The sequence below is a fragment of the Patagioenas fasciata genome, chromosome Z (genome assembly GCF_037038585.1).
Source record: "Patagioenas fasciata isolate bPatFas1 chromosome Z, bPatFas1.hap1, whole genome shotgun sequence".
In the NCBI taxonomy this organism is placed as follows: Eukaryota; Metazoa; Chordata; class Aves; order Columbiformes; family Columbidae; genus Patagioenas; species Patagioenas fasciata.
Window position 1 is genome coordinate 52,933,339 of NC_092560.1, and position 18,574 is coordinate 52,951,912.

Below are 18,574 nucleotides of genomic sequence, written 5' to 3' on the forward strand. Positions count from 1 at the left end.
GCTGCTTATGTGGTTAAAAAAATCATTAGTTTTAGCAACATTTCATGCAGCCTTATCATTTGTAACTACTTTAAAAGACTCTTTACCTAACAGTATACTAAAAAATAAAAGCAATATTAATCTTACTTTGACCCATTATACACTAGAAGCTTGAATACCACATCTAATTGTAGCTACATATTGAAATAAATTATCTGGCACAAATGGATACTATTTATAGATAAACTTATTAAACTTGTGTATTGTCATGCTTTAGTGTGCATTTTTGTTATCTTTGTGATCTTTGTTATCTTTGCAGTTCTTTGCTAACTCAAACTGTTATTCTAGAAGCAACAGAAGAAGTTTCATTGGACAGTCCAGAGAGGGATCCAATACTTTCGCCAGAACCTACTCCTGCAATCACTCCTGTAACACCTACTACATTAGTAGCTCCCAGAATGGAATCGAAAAGCGTAACAGCCCCTGTGATTTTTGATCGATCCAGAGAAGAGGTACACAGTAAACTTGTAATTTATGGAAATACCTTCTTTTTATTTTCAAGTTTTTTCTTCTTTTAAAATGACAGTTCTTACATGTTGTCTTATGGGATCATCCTTTTCTAAGAAGAGATATGTAAAAGAAAACTTATTCTGTTTATTTTGCATACAAAGTTTAGTGTGAATTTGACTTATGAAAATACCATAACAATTCATTACTTAGGTGAGTATGTTGGAGATTGGTAGTGTTAGAATTAAGACGCTCCATTCCTTCAGAACAGATATTGTTAAAGTGTATGTAGAAGCAAGCTGTGAACTTGATACAGGAGAAATATTAATGCTGTATGTTAGGAAATAGACTGCCTTAGCTTAACTCTTACTAGCATGTTACAGGTTTCAACTTGTATTTCTGAAGCTATTGTTAATGGGGAAATGGAGGAAGCAGTTGTTAGCATTATCCTGCATGCTAAGAAACAGCTGAGGCTAATGGTAGTTTTAGCATTCTCATTTAGATTTTGTGTTCCCTTCAAAGCCTGGGCATTGCCAAATGCCATTCATTCTGCAGTGTTCTCTTAATAGACAGTGCCTCTGCTATATGAGTTTACAAACAAAACTTACTGGTGACTCAGTGATGGTTGCTTTCCCCGATACCACAAGATGGCATTTTATTCTGATTTTCCACCCTTCAGCCCTGATACATTTTCTGTTCTGCCGTGGTGTTTCTTAAGATCTCTGTCAAACTTAACGTATATTGTATGAAAGATTATGAAATTCTGCATTATTAGAGTTCAGGCAAGTGTAAAAAAATTTTCTATCTGTTACTTTTCCAAAGCTCTTCTGCTACAGATACCATTAATAAAAAGGAATATCTGTCATTTGATTAGGGGCATGCAGAGATATCACAAATGAGAGTGGTTTTTGAACTATAATATCTACTGGCATGGGAGGGGACACTATGAACACACCTCTTGGATAAATATGTGCTAAAATTTGTGAGGCAAACAAGTCCTGAGAAAGGGCTGCCTTACTAAAAGCTTTTGCAAGAAAGCTTAAAACTAAAATCACAGAATGATTTAGGTTGAAAAATATCTTTAAGGTCCTTGAGTCAATCTATAAACATGGCACTGCCAAGTCCATCACATCAGCTTTTTTGCAGTGACACTCCGTGTTAGAAGTCATGTTCACTTAACGTTAGATGATGGGTCTGGAAGGGCTTTTTTGTTATACAAACTTTCTGACTTTTCCTCCTCCTTCCTCTGTACCATTATCCTTTTAACCGTACATAGTATTAATGTACATTACCTTATTAAATGTGGCATGTCTTTTTCCCAGATTGAAGAGGAAGCAAATGGAGATTTGTTTGATATAGAAATCAATGTATCAGATCCAGAGAAAGTTGGTAAGTTTCTTTAGCCTGGTAAGTCAGATGATAGACTATCTTCTCCCTTGAAGACTGTGCTGAGATTTTAGTGTGACTTCCTGTGCAGCTATCTCTTGGCAGTTTTTAGTATCTAAATGGAAAGCTATTTAATGTGTATTTTGGAGGAAAAAAAAAAAAAGTAAAAGTGTGTGGAGGGATTAAAATAACTTGCTCTAAGATAATTATCTTAATTTTCTTAACAGGGGATGGCATGAATGCTTATATGGCATACAGAGTAACAACAAAGGTAACTGATGCAACAAATATTTGCAGATAACTTTGTATCATAGCTGAGTAGATGGATCAGTAATTCATAACAATTTTTTTTTTAAGACATCACTTTCCATGTTCCACAAAAATGAATTCTCTGTTAAAAGAAGATTCAGTGATTTTCTTGGCTTGCACAGCAAGTTAACAGCAAAGTACATGCATATTGGTTACATTGTGCCTCCAGCTCCAGAAAAAAGTATTGTAGGTAAGTGTAGTTCCTGTAAGGTTGAATTTAAGCATGTCATTTAAGTACTGTAATACAAATTAAGTATTGTAATACCTGTTGGACTTGTAAAAGAAATAATTCTCTGCACAAATATTACTTACTGCTTATTAAGTGGTCCAAACTATTAAATATTCTTCCTGTTCTGTATTTTAAAAAGTTCACACTAAATTGGAAAGATAAGTACTGGCTTCCTCCTAACTCAGACCAGCATTGATAAGAAGAGGGACATTTGTCTTAATACATGGCCTTCTGTTTCTTATCTGTTATTGTTTCTTCACTGTTGCCCTTTAAGAGCTGATTAGTCTATCAAAACAAAGATGTTAAATGAAAGTTTATTTTTTTTTAACTTGCGCTGTTATTAGTTGCCTGCAATATACAAAGCTTCATGAGTACTCCACCTCTCTAATACTTCAGTCTGTTTCTTGTGGTCATGGTGAATGCTAAATCTCTAGTTCATTTCTCAGTTCTTATTTGGAAAAACAATTCTGAGTGATGTTAGTCTTTGTGAATGCCTTGAAGGATCAGATCCTTTATCGATGAACAAAGCAGCATTCCTCATGCATTGAAGCAACTTCAGTTTTGTGAGCTGCAAGCAGCAGAAATTCAAAATAACTAAAACACTTAAAACAGTAAAGCTTATTCAAGTCTTTTGGCTTACCCATATAAATAAGAGATTTTACTGTAGAGCTCTGATTTGTAGGGAATGGCAGGAGGTTTTTTTTCAGTAGTTTAGTCTGTAAAGCTAGTCAGAGCAGCAGCTATTCATATAATAGGAATAGGCAGACTGAGTAGATGTAGGCTGCAGAAAGCTTGGGAAAATCATGCTTTAATTCTGTGGAAAAGCACTGCATTTTTCAGTCTGTAAAACTAAAAATCTGATCCCAATTTTTGGTAGTTCTTGAAAGTTATGTATGATTCTGTAATGACCAATTTTCGTATAACAAAAGTTTAATTACAAATGCCAGCAGGCTTTATAAAGATGGAGAGAGGTTTCTAGTAATTTCCTTTGGATGATATAACATTTAAGACACCCATGACAGTGTGCAAGTACATGGAAATTTAGTATTTGCATCACAGTCAAATTCATCTGTAAGACAAAGCTTGGACTGGATTTGAGGTACCAGCATAAATATTGATACATCTGGAAGTGTGTAAAATGGTGGGACTTACTGTAGTGTAAGCAAGCACTTACTGTAACTTCAGATCCTTGTAAAGAGACTTTGTTGAGCTACAGGTAATTTGGGAAAACTCACAGACTGCCTCAGACATTTTACAAAGAGCGTGAAACTCCCGCTTTAAACTCAAACTTCAGTGCTCAATGGTGTTTAGTTCTGTCCAAAAATATGTAGTCCATGCTTTTCTAATTCTGGAGAAAAGAAGGGATTCTAGGCTGATTTAAAATGAGGCATCTTAAAGCAGTAAACTAGCAAAATAGCTCAAAATGAGATTACATACTGTGTTTACATCACACAAGCTTGTTTTTAAAGTCTTAAAATGATACATCATATGTTCAGTGTTAAGCAGTGTGTCTTGTACAAAAGTCCTTAGTCTGTTCATTCTGTTACATTATTGATAACACCTGGAGTTTTAAGCTCCAGCTTTATTTTGGTGACAGATGGGCGGGACTGGTATTCCAGACCTTAGCCACAAAATCAAGTGGTTGATTACTGACTGTGGAACATCAGGATAAGATGGAGTCAGTGGTGAGCTGGAGCTGGACATTCATCCAAACTGCCTCACTGCTTATATATGTGTGCTGAAAAATCATGTTTTCTGTTTTTAAGAAAATAACCTATTAAGTCATGGGTCCTTCCCTGAGAAGGGTTAGAGTGCACAGGCTACAGGAGCTGCCTTTATGTTTGCATTTAAATAGGCTTATGTTAGCAGAGAAAGAAACCTGACACAGTATCTAGACAAAACTGTCAGTATCACAAGTTAGGAATTCTTTTTATTCATCATTTGATTACATATTTAGTTTTTTCCCTATGAACTTCTGTTGCTATCAAATGTGAAAGATCTTGTGTGTTAAACTGCAGGATTTCATGCTTTTTTCAGTGAAATATTAACAAATAGTAATATTTTAATGCAAAAAGATGAGGCATGTGAATTACCTCGCCTTTGTTTGGATGGTTTAGCCCTTGTACTTAAAGACATACCTGATTTTGCAGATGAATTTGTGGATTTACAGTTACATTACACTGTGTAGTATTGCTCTGAAAAAGTGCCGATTGGATTTATTTTCATCATGTTATAGAGAAGGGAAAAACTAAGGCTTCACTGAGAGGTTAAGGGTCACTCCTTGTTCCTGTAAGGATGCTGTTTGTCTTCTCCATTGGTTACTGTATGAAACTTCTAAAGCCAGAAGAGAAACTGGGAGAACAACTGTGGTAACAGTAGACCTGGCAGGTCACAGAGTACATATTCAGAATCTCAGACTTAGATCTTTTAACTGGAGAGGCACAGAACTAACAGAGCAGTAATACATTGCAGGTAGAAATAAGATGTTTGGTGTGTACCATAATATACCTCTCATGTTTTATGAAATAAGAATAATTATGAATGTTTGGTGTTTCATGGTAGTTCTAATAGGACTCGGGTTCCTAAACTCTGAGTTTGTGTCTTTACCATGTAAAATATTGATCTCAGTCTGTCAGTTTTAGAGTTCTTCTGTCGCTGAGGCTGAATGTATTTCCTATACTGCAATACATCAATAACTGGCTCCCTTGTCATAGCTTTTTGGACACTCTTGATTTGGGCAGATTGAAGAGATGTAAAGCTGCATACATTTTATTCTGCTAATTTTATTCTTCATTCAGTCTGTAGTTGTTCACATGCTTCAGAATTTTCGGAGTTTAATTTGCCTTAGTTGACTAAAAAACTCTTAGTTTTAGAACTTAAAAAGAATAGAATGAAAATATTGGTAATAAGCTTACCATTTAATAAGCTTATAACCTAAGATGTGTTTTCCTATTCTGCTTTACTTGGGTAACTGTTTCCTTCTTCTGAACACAAGTGATGAGTAAGACTCCAATCACCATTTGGATTGTATTCATAAATGCAAATTAAATGAGTTTTCTATAACTTTTAATCATAATATATTACAGGAAATTGCATATTTCATGGAGCTGCTCCCACAAAACCATGCAGCATGGAGTGTTGATGTTTTTTCTGTTCCTATGTAGTGTTTTTCATTGTGATTTGAATTAAATACATAAATATAGGTGAGCTTTATCTTCTGATCACATCAGTTATGTTAATGATTTCTTTATGATGAAGTAGAAACAATATGATGCCATTTTCTTCAAAGGCATGACCATGGTTAAAGTAGGCAAGGAAGATTCTTCATCTACTGAATTTGTAGAGAAAAGAAGAGCAGCTCTAGAAAGGTAATGTATATATTTAACTAAAACTTGTTTAACTTCAGAATTGCTTGTAATATATACCATGTGGGCTCTGTAATTGGGGTCTTGGCCATCTATACTTAGATGGATTCTGGAGAAAGTACGTAGCTGCTGAAATTTTATGTAGAAATGGAGTAATTCCCATCAATAATGTGAAATGTAGCCTTATTCATAGAGAGAATTATAGCTGTTTTCAAACTGGCTGATGCTTAAAACCTAGACTGCAGTGATTCAGTAAGTAAAATTTTCTGTATGAGATAACTTAGACATTTTGGGTTTGAGGAATTCAGGCACTTCAACAGTATATCTGTTCCATAGAAAATCAACTGTTTGGCAGAGAGGAGTAAAAGAGACCTTCAGTCACTTGACAGTAAAAAGACTCACAGTACACTGATGTGACTAGCTGAATTTTAGCATCAGAGTTGTTGGATCTCTGTCACCCAGCACTGATGTACAACTAATATTGTTCAACTATCTTTCCCGTGGAAATGTACTGTCACTGATATACTGCATCATTTTTCCCTGTTGACATGTCTGGTAAAGCCTTTAGAAAGTAACTAGTAGAACTTCCACATTTTGGTGTGATTTTGTAATACGCCCATTGCTGTGATGCAGTTGCATCATATGAGAACAATACACCATACAACAGTTTCACTTAAACTAGAAAATTAACGAAAGTCCAAGTTTTTAGATAGTATATTGAAAGACCTATCTAACAGATAATGTATGAAGCTCTTGAACCTCTGGAATTCCAGAGCCAATCTTACACAAAAGGTACCTCTTCAGAATCCCATTGCTAATATCTTTCCATTTCCTAAGTAACAGAAGAATATCTGAAATGATACTGAACCTCAAAATACTGATAGGTTGTTCTGCCTTACTTATCTGTTTCTGAAAATTGACATGTAGGTTCACATTTGCCACTTAGAATTGCAGCCAGAAGTTACTGAAGTTATTTTGTCACTTGGAGTGGAACTGTGAAACACTTTCCGGTTATAGAACAAGTCTGTTGCTTAAAGAGAAATGCCGTGAGATAGGAAGACTTGGAATAACAACTGGGATTAGATTAATTAGTCTCAGGTAACTAATCAGGTGCTTCCACACAATTTTAAGTCTTAAGAATAGAGATGACTAATTTCCCTCTTGGTTGCTTACTTGAATAACAGAAGTAGGATGAGAAGAAGTTTAGTTCACAAGCTTGTATGCTTGCTTTAAATGCTGTTTTTTCATTTGTTTGTTAAAGGAGTTACACTAGTGTATCACTTCTGGTGGATGTTGAGCACTACTTCCATACTGGGGAATGGTCTCCCCAGGACATTTGCTGCTGTTGGGAAGGCTTCACAGTTGATTCTATTTTTTTTTTATTATTATTTTTCTTTTTTTTTTTTTTTTCCAGAAAGACTATGCATATCTTATCTGACAAGGACTAGCATTTTCAGCATGCCAACTTTAGCTGTCTTTTCAGAATCAAAAAGTTACCTACCTACCAAGATGTTCAAATGATATTTAGGAGCAGTGGTTCTGTTGCTCTTGCCCAAACCTGCCGAAAAGATATTAACATTCCACAGAAAGCCATACCAAAGAAATCTGCTTTTCTGAACCAAGAACTACAGGGAAAGTGGGAAGGAAAGCAATGTACCTTGTTAGTTGAATTGACTAAAACTTAAGCCCTGGAATAGTGAACTTACATACTGGAAGTCTGCCTGGTAAATGTCCTCAAGCACATGGCTGGTTGTCTCCAGGGAAAATGTCAGAAGTCTCCCTCAGAGTAAAGGTTATTCTCTAGCAGCAGATTTCTAAAGAAGAATCTCTTTGTCTGCTTGCCAAATTAACTTGGACTTGCTACTGAGTATACAACAAGCAAGGAAGAGTTGAGCTATATAAGGTATAAAATAGTTTCACTGCAACCCTTAGCTTCTTTAGGAAGAAAAATAAGGATCTAGTGGCCATACCTGATGGAGAATGGAGAAAATACATTGCTTTTACCACATCAGCATACTCAGACTTCCATTTAGAAGTCACAACCCATGTTGGTTTCTAGGATAGTTTCTAGACAAACTGTGAACGCAGCAGGGCTGCTCTGGTACTTCGCAGCTGAGGCTTGAGCAAAACTAAAGCTTTGCAAAAGGTAGAGCGTGCTGTTGATAGTGTTCTCTCACTGCATCTTAATTATCAATATCACATACTTTCCTATGTTCCTGTGATCTTTTGAGGTACTAGAGTTCTATAAAGCATTCATTTAAACATTGGACACTTTCTACCAATACATAATGCTAAAATTAGTTATGAGAAACTTGCAGCAGTCTTTAGCAAGAAGACAAACTTCCAGTGGTTTTTAGAGGAAGAATACTGTTAAATTTTTTTTTCTTCAACCCATATTTGTTTAATCAACAGCTTTTACATCTAAGCAGAAACACAAAAAATTACAGGTCCCACCTTAAGCAGTTTCTGGTGTAAACAAATTGTATTAGAAACCACTGCCTGCACTTTTGCTGTGTTACATTGTGGTATGGAGTGCATGGGGCTGCATTACTTTCAGTCAGAAGTTCCAGGTTTCCTGGCTGCCTTAATGGAGTAAGGCTTCAGTGAATGTTTCAACAGCTTACTGGTCCTAGCTTGTAACTCTGTGTAGTACAACAGCCTAAGTGTCTGTTGGAGGAAGGTGACAGAATGTATAAATATGGTTTGGAGAGTCAGCAGAGAGGCTAAGGATTGAAGAGGCATGGAGACTGAACTGTCATTTGACCCTTTCTTTAGAGGTGGCTTTTAGGAGTGCTCAAACCCCATTAGATAATGTGGGGGGTTGTGTGATGCATTGTCCTCATTCTTTAGATGAAGGACACTTTCAGTGCTTTCAGGCACATTAAATCTGTTTTGTTATCTAACATTTTAATTTTTAAAATCATAGGTACCTACAACGAACTGTAAAACACCCAACCTTGTTACAGGATCCAGATTTAAGACAGTTCTTGGAAAGTTCTGAGGTATTTAATTTCTTTTAAGTGCTCCTACTTGTTTATAGATACAGTAACCTAAAAAGCAGTATATTCTATTTGCATTGAGACCTAATCCCCTAAGTTTGCATGAAATCAAATTGGATTGTTACCACTCATGGGACAGAATGGCAGACGCTACTTAGGTAATGGTGTGCCTCAGCCTCTGATAAAACTTAGGAGTGGTAATGACCAAAAGCTATTTGCTTCTCGGTGACCTCTCAAGCAAGTTGGTCTGTCCAGTTCTAAGTGAAGCTTGTCATACGTGGTGAAAAGTCATAATTGATCTTACTGATTAATAGGTAAGATCAAGCATTAAACTGGCTTGGAAGCAGCTGTCTTGCCTCCAGGAGTCCAGCTTGAGAGGTATTGGTAGAATAATGTGAAAACGCTAGCATTGCTGCCGGCTGGGCTAGATATTTTGTGACTAGAGGACTTCGGTCACCTATGCTATCAGTCTGGCACCTTTCACAATATCAAATATATTGTTAAAGATACATAATATCTCTTTATAAATGTGCATAGTAGATTCACTGTAATACTGAACTGTCTTTTGGCCGATGTCAATATCTTTGTTATACTAATAAGTCACAGAGACCTCACTACTGACAAAAGCATCATTGATAGATAACTTGAAGTGGATTTGTCAATGCTGATGACAGACAAAACATCACATGAAGGGTACATGGTCTGACATAGGGACCACCCTGTATGGTGTATTTAGACCAGCTTCAGTAATAATATCAGTTAAATGTAAAGGTTGTTAACTTACCCCTGAAAATTTCTAAGCACCTAAGCAAATACATAGTTGTCTTGATATGCATGAAGTAGGTTTTGAAATCTGGCCTATATTGAAAAGCAAAAAGATATCAACCTTCAGTAATCAGCACACAGTGCAAATCTTGCATTGCAGTCACATGTTTTACAGAATTTTTTTCATCTAATTTGTTGTAAACTGAAGTCTTTCTGTTCCTATAGTGTCAGCTTGTTCTCTGTAGTGTATCAGTGGCTAGTTAGGACCTTTGGCTAGTTCATAATAACTTTGGACAAGTGGGGTGTTTGCTCCATTTAAATGTAAAGATATAGAAGAAAAGTAAATAGTCTATGTTTTTTAAGTTTTCCTCTAGAGAATGTAGAAGCAGTAAATCTGAGAAATTAGATTCCACTGTATTGAAAGACATAGGAGTAAAGAAAACACTATATCCTTCTCTTTCCCCCTTGTGCCCAGTTAAACCTCCATCCTTTTAACCAGTCTGTTTGCCCTTATTTGTCATTCAATTCCAGCTGCCAAGAGCAGTTAACACTCAGGCTCTGACTGGAGCAGGAATATTGAGGATGGTGAACAAGGCTGCTGACGCTGTCAACAAAATGACAATCAAGATGAATGAATCGGATGCAGTAAGAACTGATTTTTCGGGTTGAATAATGAGATGAATTAATGAGCCTCAACAATTGCATTTTAAAGCTGTAGGAGTAGAAAATGGGTTATTAATTTGCTTATTGGCCTGAATTCTCAGCTGTATCAGTTGACCACCCTGGCAGTACGTGGATAATTTGCTTCTTTAAAACCAGAAATGTTGCTGGTAATCTAATTTGTAATGCTTGACACTTTCATCTTTTGTCAGTGGTTTGAAGAAAAACAGCAGCAATTTGAGAATCTGGATCAGCAACTTAGGAAACTTCATGCCAGTGTCGAAGCATTAGTCTGTCACAGAAAAGGTATTTTTATTTTTATGTGGCTGCATGAACTGAAGTGCTTAGAACTTTAGGAACTAGTGAGGAAATAAGATCTTACTGTGTCAGAGCTCTTAACTAACAGAGTTATACAGTATATTTTAATGCAAAAATCTTCTAATGGTACCTTTTAGTTTAAAGTGCTCAGCATTTCTGTATACCTGTTTTTAATCTTAATTTTAACCAGAATATCTCTCATTCCTAAAGTTACTATATTGATTTAGCATAATTTTTTTTCTTGCAGAGATTCAATAACATACCTAGCAAGTGATTCTACTACAGTAGACATCTGTAACTCTGTCTCTAGGTCTCATGGCAAGACTCATTTCCTTCTGAACAAAGAGTGACTGCATAAATCCATTTAAACATCTTTTGGTTCCATATTGCTCTGTTAACTGAATTTAAGCTCTTAAACAGGAATTTACTATTCTTAATTTGGTCCACATAATGATATATCATAAAGCTACTGTTAAGGTAAACTTTTCTAGGAAGATAAGTAGTCTCCGAATATCAGCTTTTTGGTTTACTTATTTTAGAAGCAAAGCCCGTAAGTTCCTATTTTAATCACCTGTGCTGCTGTTTTGCAAAAGATTACTATCCATAAGATGATTAAAAAAAAAAAAAAAAAAGAAACTGCCAAAACTTTGTAGCTCAAGGAAGACCATAAATGTGCCCTGCAATGCTACTTTATTATGTTAAAATATGGGGTCACCTTTCAGCTCTACACTTTCAAAAGTATGTGAAAATTTTGTAAGTTGCTTTCTCATAACTGTCAGGAATTACTCTCTGCAGTAAGAAAAACATCTTTGGCCAGATGTCTTCAAGACCAAAGAGTATTTTAATAAGTAATGGAAAATGTGTGTGTTTTCTGTTGATTTGACACCAGCTTATCGATTTGAAGAAGCGGATTTTGATTTTGTTTTAAGTTGTGTTCAAATCGTAAGGCTTGTAAGCATCTGAAGACATTTTGTTTCTACAAACATTTTTGGTGTTCTGATGATTCTGCAGAAGCAGCATAGTTGCAAACACACTTGCATTTTTAATCTTGATGTAATTTGGATTAAACATTTAGTCAAAGGTCCTTCATAGAACTTAACTTTGTACAGTATGATTTACATGGGATTTGATGAGAAAATTTCCTTAGTATTTGTTAATAAACGAGCTCAAAATTTTACCTTCATAGATCCCAGCCATGCTGGTATGTGCTTTTTTTTTTTCTTTAAAGGCATGTCAGAATGTGGCAATACTTAACAGTATGCACAGTTAAAGGTACTTGAGTGAATTAAAAAGTACAACAGAACTAAATTCCACTCATGGGGGTCATGGTTTTTTGAAACAGTTGGGTTTTTTTCCACTCTCAACTATATGGAACAACTGTGCTATAGACCTGTTAAAATTGTTTTGAATTTGGTCTGTGGGTGACTTGGCTTTGTCAGGTTGCTTTTTCTCTGAACTAGGCAGTTGCGTAATACCAAAGTGACAGGTTTTTTCCAAGTCTTTTGCCAAAACATTTACTGACGGACAGTTTTTTGTGCAGGAGTTTTTATCCTACATATGGTTTCATTGTGACCTCCTCGTGTATTTTATCATGAGCTTTAGGAAATACAGCTCATATTTTTCAGTTGGTGAAGTTAGGTTTGAAATAGGGCAGAGGTCTCTGTTCTGTTGATCTATGCTGCAGAGTAATAAAGCAAATTAACTACATTGTACTGAACATTACTCTTGTATTTCAGAGCTTTCAGCCAACACAGCTGCTTTTGCTAAAAGTGCTGCCATGTTAGGCAATTCTGAGGACCACACTGCTCTATCTAGAGCTTTGTCTCAGCTTGCAGAGGTTGAGGAGAAGATAGATCAATTGCATCAAGAACAAGCTTTTGCTGATTTTTATGTGTTCTCAGAACTGCTTGGTGATTACATTCGTCTCATTGCTGCAGTAAAAGTGAGTACTATCCGAAAACAAACAATGATTTTTGTGTTTAAAGTCATGTTCCTCAACTTGTAGACTTAGCGTAAATGAATGTGTGCATTTGTACACACCGTGAAACAATTAAGACTAATTTTTTTCCTGAAATGCTAGGTGAATAAAATAAGTCCATCCATGATCAGTTATTCCAATGATAAAAATGGGAGTGGATTAATAAGATCTAGACAAAATGTAAATGGTGAACATCATGTACTTTGAGCAGTAATGATTGTGCACAATATTTGGTGATACCATATGTTACTGTGTCTAAGCATACTTTATTTGTTTCTTTCAGATTACTTATTTTTACAGTATGCTCATAAATTTTCAATAACATAATTTGGCTGTATTTTGTAGATAGAAAATAGTTTCTGTAAAGAAACAAATGTAATTTGTACATTTACATCTCATTAAAGAAAATATTCAATTTTGGTGTAAGTCATGCTGCACAGCCTTATTACGTTTTGACACAGGATGGGCTATCTATGAATTTTATCCAGGAATATCTTTGAACTTGCCACTTTGTTAGGAACGTGTATATATATATATATATAAATATATATTTTTTATATATATGTATACTTTAATTCTGCCACCTGAGTCCATTGCTAACAAAAACGTATTACGTATATGCATTAGAAGTTCCATAGAATCAGCATTTAGAGAAGTATTTGCATAATAAGCATTTTGTAGTGGTTGTTTCAGTAATGTTCTGATGGAATGAGGAACATTAAATGTTTTGGGACACTAAGGTGTCTGCTCTGAAAAGGCTTTTTGAGTACCCTGTTATTTGTGGGAGGTATTGAGCTGTGCATGCATGCTGTCAAATGAAATGCAAGAAAACATGGTAGATGCAGTGAGGTTTTATCTAGAATTACCTTTTCAAACTAGGAATTTAGATATCTCTAACAATTCCAGTTGTTTAGTACATTTGTCTGTCCTTACAGGGTGTGTTTGCTCATCGAATGAAATGCTGGCAGAAATGGCAAGATGCTCAGGTGACTTTACAAAAAAAACGTGAAGCTGAAGCAAAGCTCCAACTTGCCAACAAACCTGATAAATTGCAGCAAGCTAAAGATGAGATAAAAGAGGTAATGTTATCCAACATTATTTTGCAGGTCACACTTTCTGCATTAACTCATTCATTCTGCATTAATGCACTACTTTGTACCATTTTTATTTACAAATCGCTCATTTGCTGTTTTCCATATTTACTGAAATTGTTAAAAGGAATTTATTTAAAATATTAAATGTGCACAATTTTACTCATTGTAAGGTCTGTAAGGCAGTTAATACTGTCTCTGCAGAGTCTGGGAGATGGGAGGAGGGGAACATGGACAAGTTATATAATGCTTTTAACTGTTAACTGATCACTTGGGTAGTCAGAGGAGCATCTCTTGGCTTCTCAAGATAAAATCCAAGCAAGATGACTAATGAAGAATGGTTTTTCTGTCTTGCTTAATTGTGCAGCATATCTACCCATATATATATGTATGTATATATGGTGTACTTTCAGTAAAAATAAATATAACATGTTGAAGTGTCATAATTTATACACTTTTTCTATCATGCTTCACTAAGGAAATTGAAGAGGTAGGACAACTTAATTATTTAACATTAATGCATTCTAATTATGCATCAGTATTGTCCCATTAAATAATGGGAGAACATCATTCCAGATTTCAGGCTTTCTTTCGCAGTTACTTTGGCTTCCTCATTGGTCACTAACCATATGCTGCTTTGTTCTTTCAGCGTTTCAATATATTTTCCATATGGTGTTGAAGTAACTCATTAACTTGGCTTTTTCTTAAAAAAGGCCTTTGTTTACTGGGAAGACTTACTGTCACTCTTGTGTGACCACATTCTTGCTGGTTGCCTCTCTTGATGTCACCCATCCATCCACAATCCAAGTGAGCTGGAACTCTTCGTCCATAGTACTTCCTGAGTATTGGAAGTAGTAGGAAATAGTGATCCTTTCTCAATCCCAATATTAAACAAACTAATTATGTTGTTCCTGAAGGATTTATTTTTCCTATTTTATTGAATGATTAGAGAAGGTTGTTAGTAAAACCACAATTTAAATGTGTTGACTGAAAGTTATTGCTGCTATTGAAATATATTCAGAGTTGCTGAATTCTGTAATAGTAGTCCTTCTGGCAGAGAAATTGCAAAGTAGAAATCTACACAGCTTGAGCTTCATCCATAACTCCATGGCTTTTTGCAGATAGAAAGGCCAAAGAACAGTCCTAGAAATACCTTATTGAATAAGGAGACATTTCTCCTTGTCAGAAACTATAAGATAGCAGGCTATTATTTAGTGATAATTTGTAGAGGACCTGGCATTTGGGTATGATGAAACTGGGATGTTGGATCTGTTAGGCCTGTAGAGGCTTTCACTGAAGTCTCAGGCACCTCTGTTTGCTGTGGTAGGAAGACACGCACAGTCTTAATCTGCCTTATCCTTGGCTGAGTTTTTTATTGTTTCGGATATTAAAAAATTATTCAGGCCGTTCTTCCTTGAAGGACATCCTGTTATGATTTACTGCGTAGCTTCATATTGTATATATGAAAAGGTAATAAGGGGATTCTGGATAAATATAAACTAAAAATATAAATATGTAGATATTTCTTGGAACATAGGTGATATTCATCCCTAATCACAATAGTAACTTGACACTGCACCACAAAATTGTTTTGTGAACAAATAACACCACTGGATTGCTGACAGGAATAGGCTATATTGAAGTATCTTGCTTCCCTGCCACCTTTTTCTAAGGAAGATGCAACATTACTGGATTTATTGGCTCCCATGACTAAGTTAATATGTTGAGATGACCAGATACAGTTGCATTTTAAAGATCTGTTAGCTTGCATGCACCTGAAGAGTGAGGCTGATAGTATTTTTTCACAGTATATCTGCACAGCCAGCTGAAATTTAACAGTAGGTGTGTAAAAGCAGTTATAAGGTAATGTAGATGATGGGTATCTCTTGTTGTATAGCTGGATGTTGTTTCCCATAAATTAAGGAGGAACATAAACTACTGTCATGTGTTACATAAATGTCACACTCCCAATATAGCAAAACCCCACAGGTAACATCACTTCTTCTGAATTTTCCTTTTGTACTCCTCTTACCTGCAATAACTTTTCTACTCCCGCTTTCCATGGAAACAGTTCCGACTGAACAACAGAGCATGTGCTTTGGCTTGCTTAAGCAACATGCCATCTTACTGGAAAGCCAATAAACACATCCTCAGTAGCTTGTCACCTGCAACAGAAATATGTTAGAGGTAATCATATACTTGACCATAGGCAGAGATGAAAATTTAATCTTCTGTTCTGGGATTATGAAAGTACAGGGACCTAACTTTTGAGACTCTTCCACACTTGACTGGACAGGTAGTCACAGAAAGCTCACAGGTTTAGATCCCTTTTATAGCAGTGTTTGGAAATGGAATAGCAGGCAAAGCTTTAGAGATCCTTTTCTAAAGAATATTTTTAAAATGTTATTCAAGTGTTCCTTAAAAGCACTACTAAGATTTTTTTACATTTCATCTAGAGATAGAATTACCTTAGAGATAGCATTGTTTTATATGATCTGATGACATCCTATTATACAGATTGTTACTTTTTTAATTGTTATTGTAAGACTTGCCCTTAAGTATGCCAAAAACCAAACAGGCTCTTGAGTGACTATCACTAATATACTAAAAGAAGTTCATATACTGATAAGACTGAATGGACAACACAAAGTCTTATCTCTACATGTCTTTCCTTTGCCAGTGGGAGACAAAAGTTCAGCAAGGGGAAAAAGATTTTGAACAGATCTCCAAAACCATTCGCAAGGAAGTGGGAAGATTTGAGGCACGTATAATTTTGTCCAAGTAAATGACAGTATTACTTTAGATAATTTTGACATTCCAAGTGAAAGTGGTTAAGAGGTTAATATGCCATAATTTATTTATTAACAGAAGGAACGAGTGAAAGACTTTAAAACTGTTATTATCAAGTACTTAGAGTCGTTAGTGCAAACACAACAGCAGGTAAGATAAATTTTAAGTTTTCTACAAGTTAATATTTAAAACATTTCATATTAGGTTAGTTAAAAAAGACAAGCTTTACGTATAACAGTTTCTAAAACATAAATAACTATTTATAGTCTGTACTGTATTGAGGAATAACACAGTGATTGCAGTTTCCCAGTTACTGCTATGCTCCCTTGCACAGCTCTAATTGAGGGAGACAAAGGAGAAGCTCCGTTAGGGATATGGGCAAGTGGAAGGTCTTGTCTTCTTCTGAAACTGAAGTAATACTTTCACCTATAGATTGGAATAAATTGTAGTCAATGTCTACTTAAACTTACTGAAAAGACTTGAATACTTAAATGTTCATTGCTCTTTTTAAAAAGTATAAAATATAACTGAATATTGTAAAGCAGTAAAACAAGTTTCCAGTGACTCAGAAGTAGACATGGTTCACAAAAGAGTGTCTGGAGTCTTTCCTTTGTTCATTCTGGGAATATAACCCTCTGTTTAATTAAAACAAAAGCAGTATCCGTAGAGGTAATAATAATAAACTGAGCGTGTAAACTAATTCTGTATAACTGTATTCTACAGCATTTTGTTCAAGGTGTGGTAGCAACTATGTTGCTATGAGTAGATTTGTATATATATTAGTTGTATTTTTTCTTGTATTATGTAATAATGTGAATGGATAATATGAAGCACTTATGTTGTTTATTTGTCTGATGGAGACAAGTTTACCACAAGAGGAGCAAAGCATATGTGTTGTTCCAACATTTAGTACTTAATAATGAGTGTTTTTCCTTTCTCTTCAAGCTAATAAAATACTGGGAGGCATTCCTACCTGAAGCCAAAGCCATAGCCTAAAAGAAGAATATTCCAAATGGCAAGACACTCTGGATGTTTGTCCTGGATAAAACTAAATTCCACAGTGAAATCACTTTCAATCATCCAAATAAACCACTGTATATTTTATGAATTAACACGTGGCTTTTTTTATATACTACAGCATTTTATTAACAAGCTGCATGTCCTGACCCTCTTTGAAGTGGACTGTGGCATGATGTTCTGCAATACATTGCTGAATTGAACACTATTGTGTCTTAATACTTGCACTAAAATGTGCACTGCAAGGCCAGAAAACTGATATTTTTGTTCTTTACAATACAATGTTCTGTAGTATGTTTACCTGATCTTTATGAAACAAATCTAATTGCATCGATTAATGTTCACTTAAACATTCCTGTACAAAATCATGTTTTTGTGATTACAATAATAAAGGGATGTACCTTGTGAAACATTAAACACTCTGGTTTGTGTCTGTAGATATTTTTTGGTGTTCTCAGAAGCAGCATTTAGAACAAACTCAGATAATATCAAAACCAGAAACAACATTTAGTAAAGAATGCTGAAGATGGTATTAAAGACTCACCAACCAGTGTTTGTGGTAAACTGTTCCGGTTTTTCATTATGAATATCTTTGTTACAGGTATTCATTTCACCTGAAGTTATCACTGCCTTGGTAAACTGTAATGCGTTAATACTGACAGAGTCAAAAGACTGATGCTTGGGCAACAGACAGGCATAAACCAAAATCTCTTCCAAGTGTTTTACAAAGCTTCTGAAGGGTTAAAAACACCTGCATGGTCAAATACTGGTATCCAACTGGACTGCTAAATTTTATTGTCTTTACTGGTCTCAAGATACAAAAAGAAAGAAAATCTTGCAATAATTCTGGTAATTGAGAGGAAGAAAAGTAGGTAATTGAGCTGAGCGTATGTTACTTGTAAGGGCTAGCATTCTACTTGGATTTTCTTGAGTAGAAAATACATTTGCATTCTGTAAGAAATCAGAGCAGCTAAACATTTTTCTGAAATACACAATATAAACATGGGACGTGCTGCCCTGTCGTTTTAGTAACATCCTGAGTTTGTCAATGGCATGTATTAACGGAGGGTATGAACAAATTTTAGAAAAATGCTAATCATAGAAAACACAAAAGAAGCTGCAGGATAAGCCCATGAATTTGTGTTATTTGTGGTCAAGCATAAAGAAGCACTCAATATTGT

The 18,574-nt window shown here is 35.3% G+C and overlaps 1 protein-coding gene across 3 annotated transcripts in view; it reads left to right on the plus strand.

Annotated features, from left to right (window-relative positions):
* The window catches only part of SNX2 (sorting nexin 2), a 34,917-nt gene extending 17,107 nt beyond the window's left edge, over positions 1-17,810 (plus strand). For 2 of the 3 annotated variants that reach the window (XM_065861107.2, XM_071802167.1), the window contains 13 exons: positions 328-491; positions 1,809-1,875; positions 2,100-2,143; positions 2,230-2,371; positions 5,700-5,778; positions 8,702-8,777; positions 10,071-10,184; positions 10,412-10,505; positions 12,254-12,459; positions 13,431-13,574; positions 16,267-16,347; positions 16,455-16,526; positions 17,322-17,810. In XM_065861107.2, the coding sequence (XP_065717179.1) occupies positions 328-491; positions 1,809-1,875; positions 2,100-2,143; positions 2,230-2,371; positions 5,700-5,778; positions 8,702-8,777; positions 10,071-10,184; positions 10,412-10,505; positions 12,254-12,459; positions 13,431-13,574; positions 16,267-16,347; positions 16,455-16,526; positions 17,322-17,372 (1,334 nt within the window). In that variant the 3' untranslated portion in view covers positions 17,373-17,810. The remainder of the gene's footprint in view (positions 1-327; positions 492-1,808; positions 1,876-2,099; positions 2,144-2,229; positions 2,372-5,699; positions 5,779-8,701; positions 8,778-10,070; positions 10,185-10,411; positions 10,506-12,253; positions 12,460-13,430; positions 13,575-16,266; positions 16,348-16,454; positions 16,527-17,321) is intronic. The other variant, XM_071802166.1, reaches the window with a different exon arrangement.
* Positions 17,811-18,574: the final 764 nt, after the last annotated feature.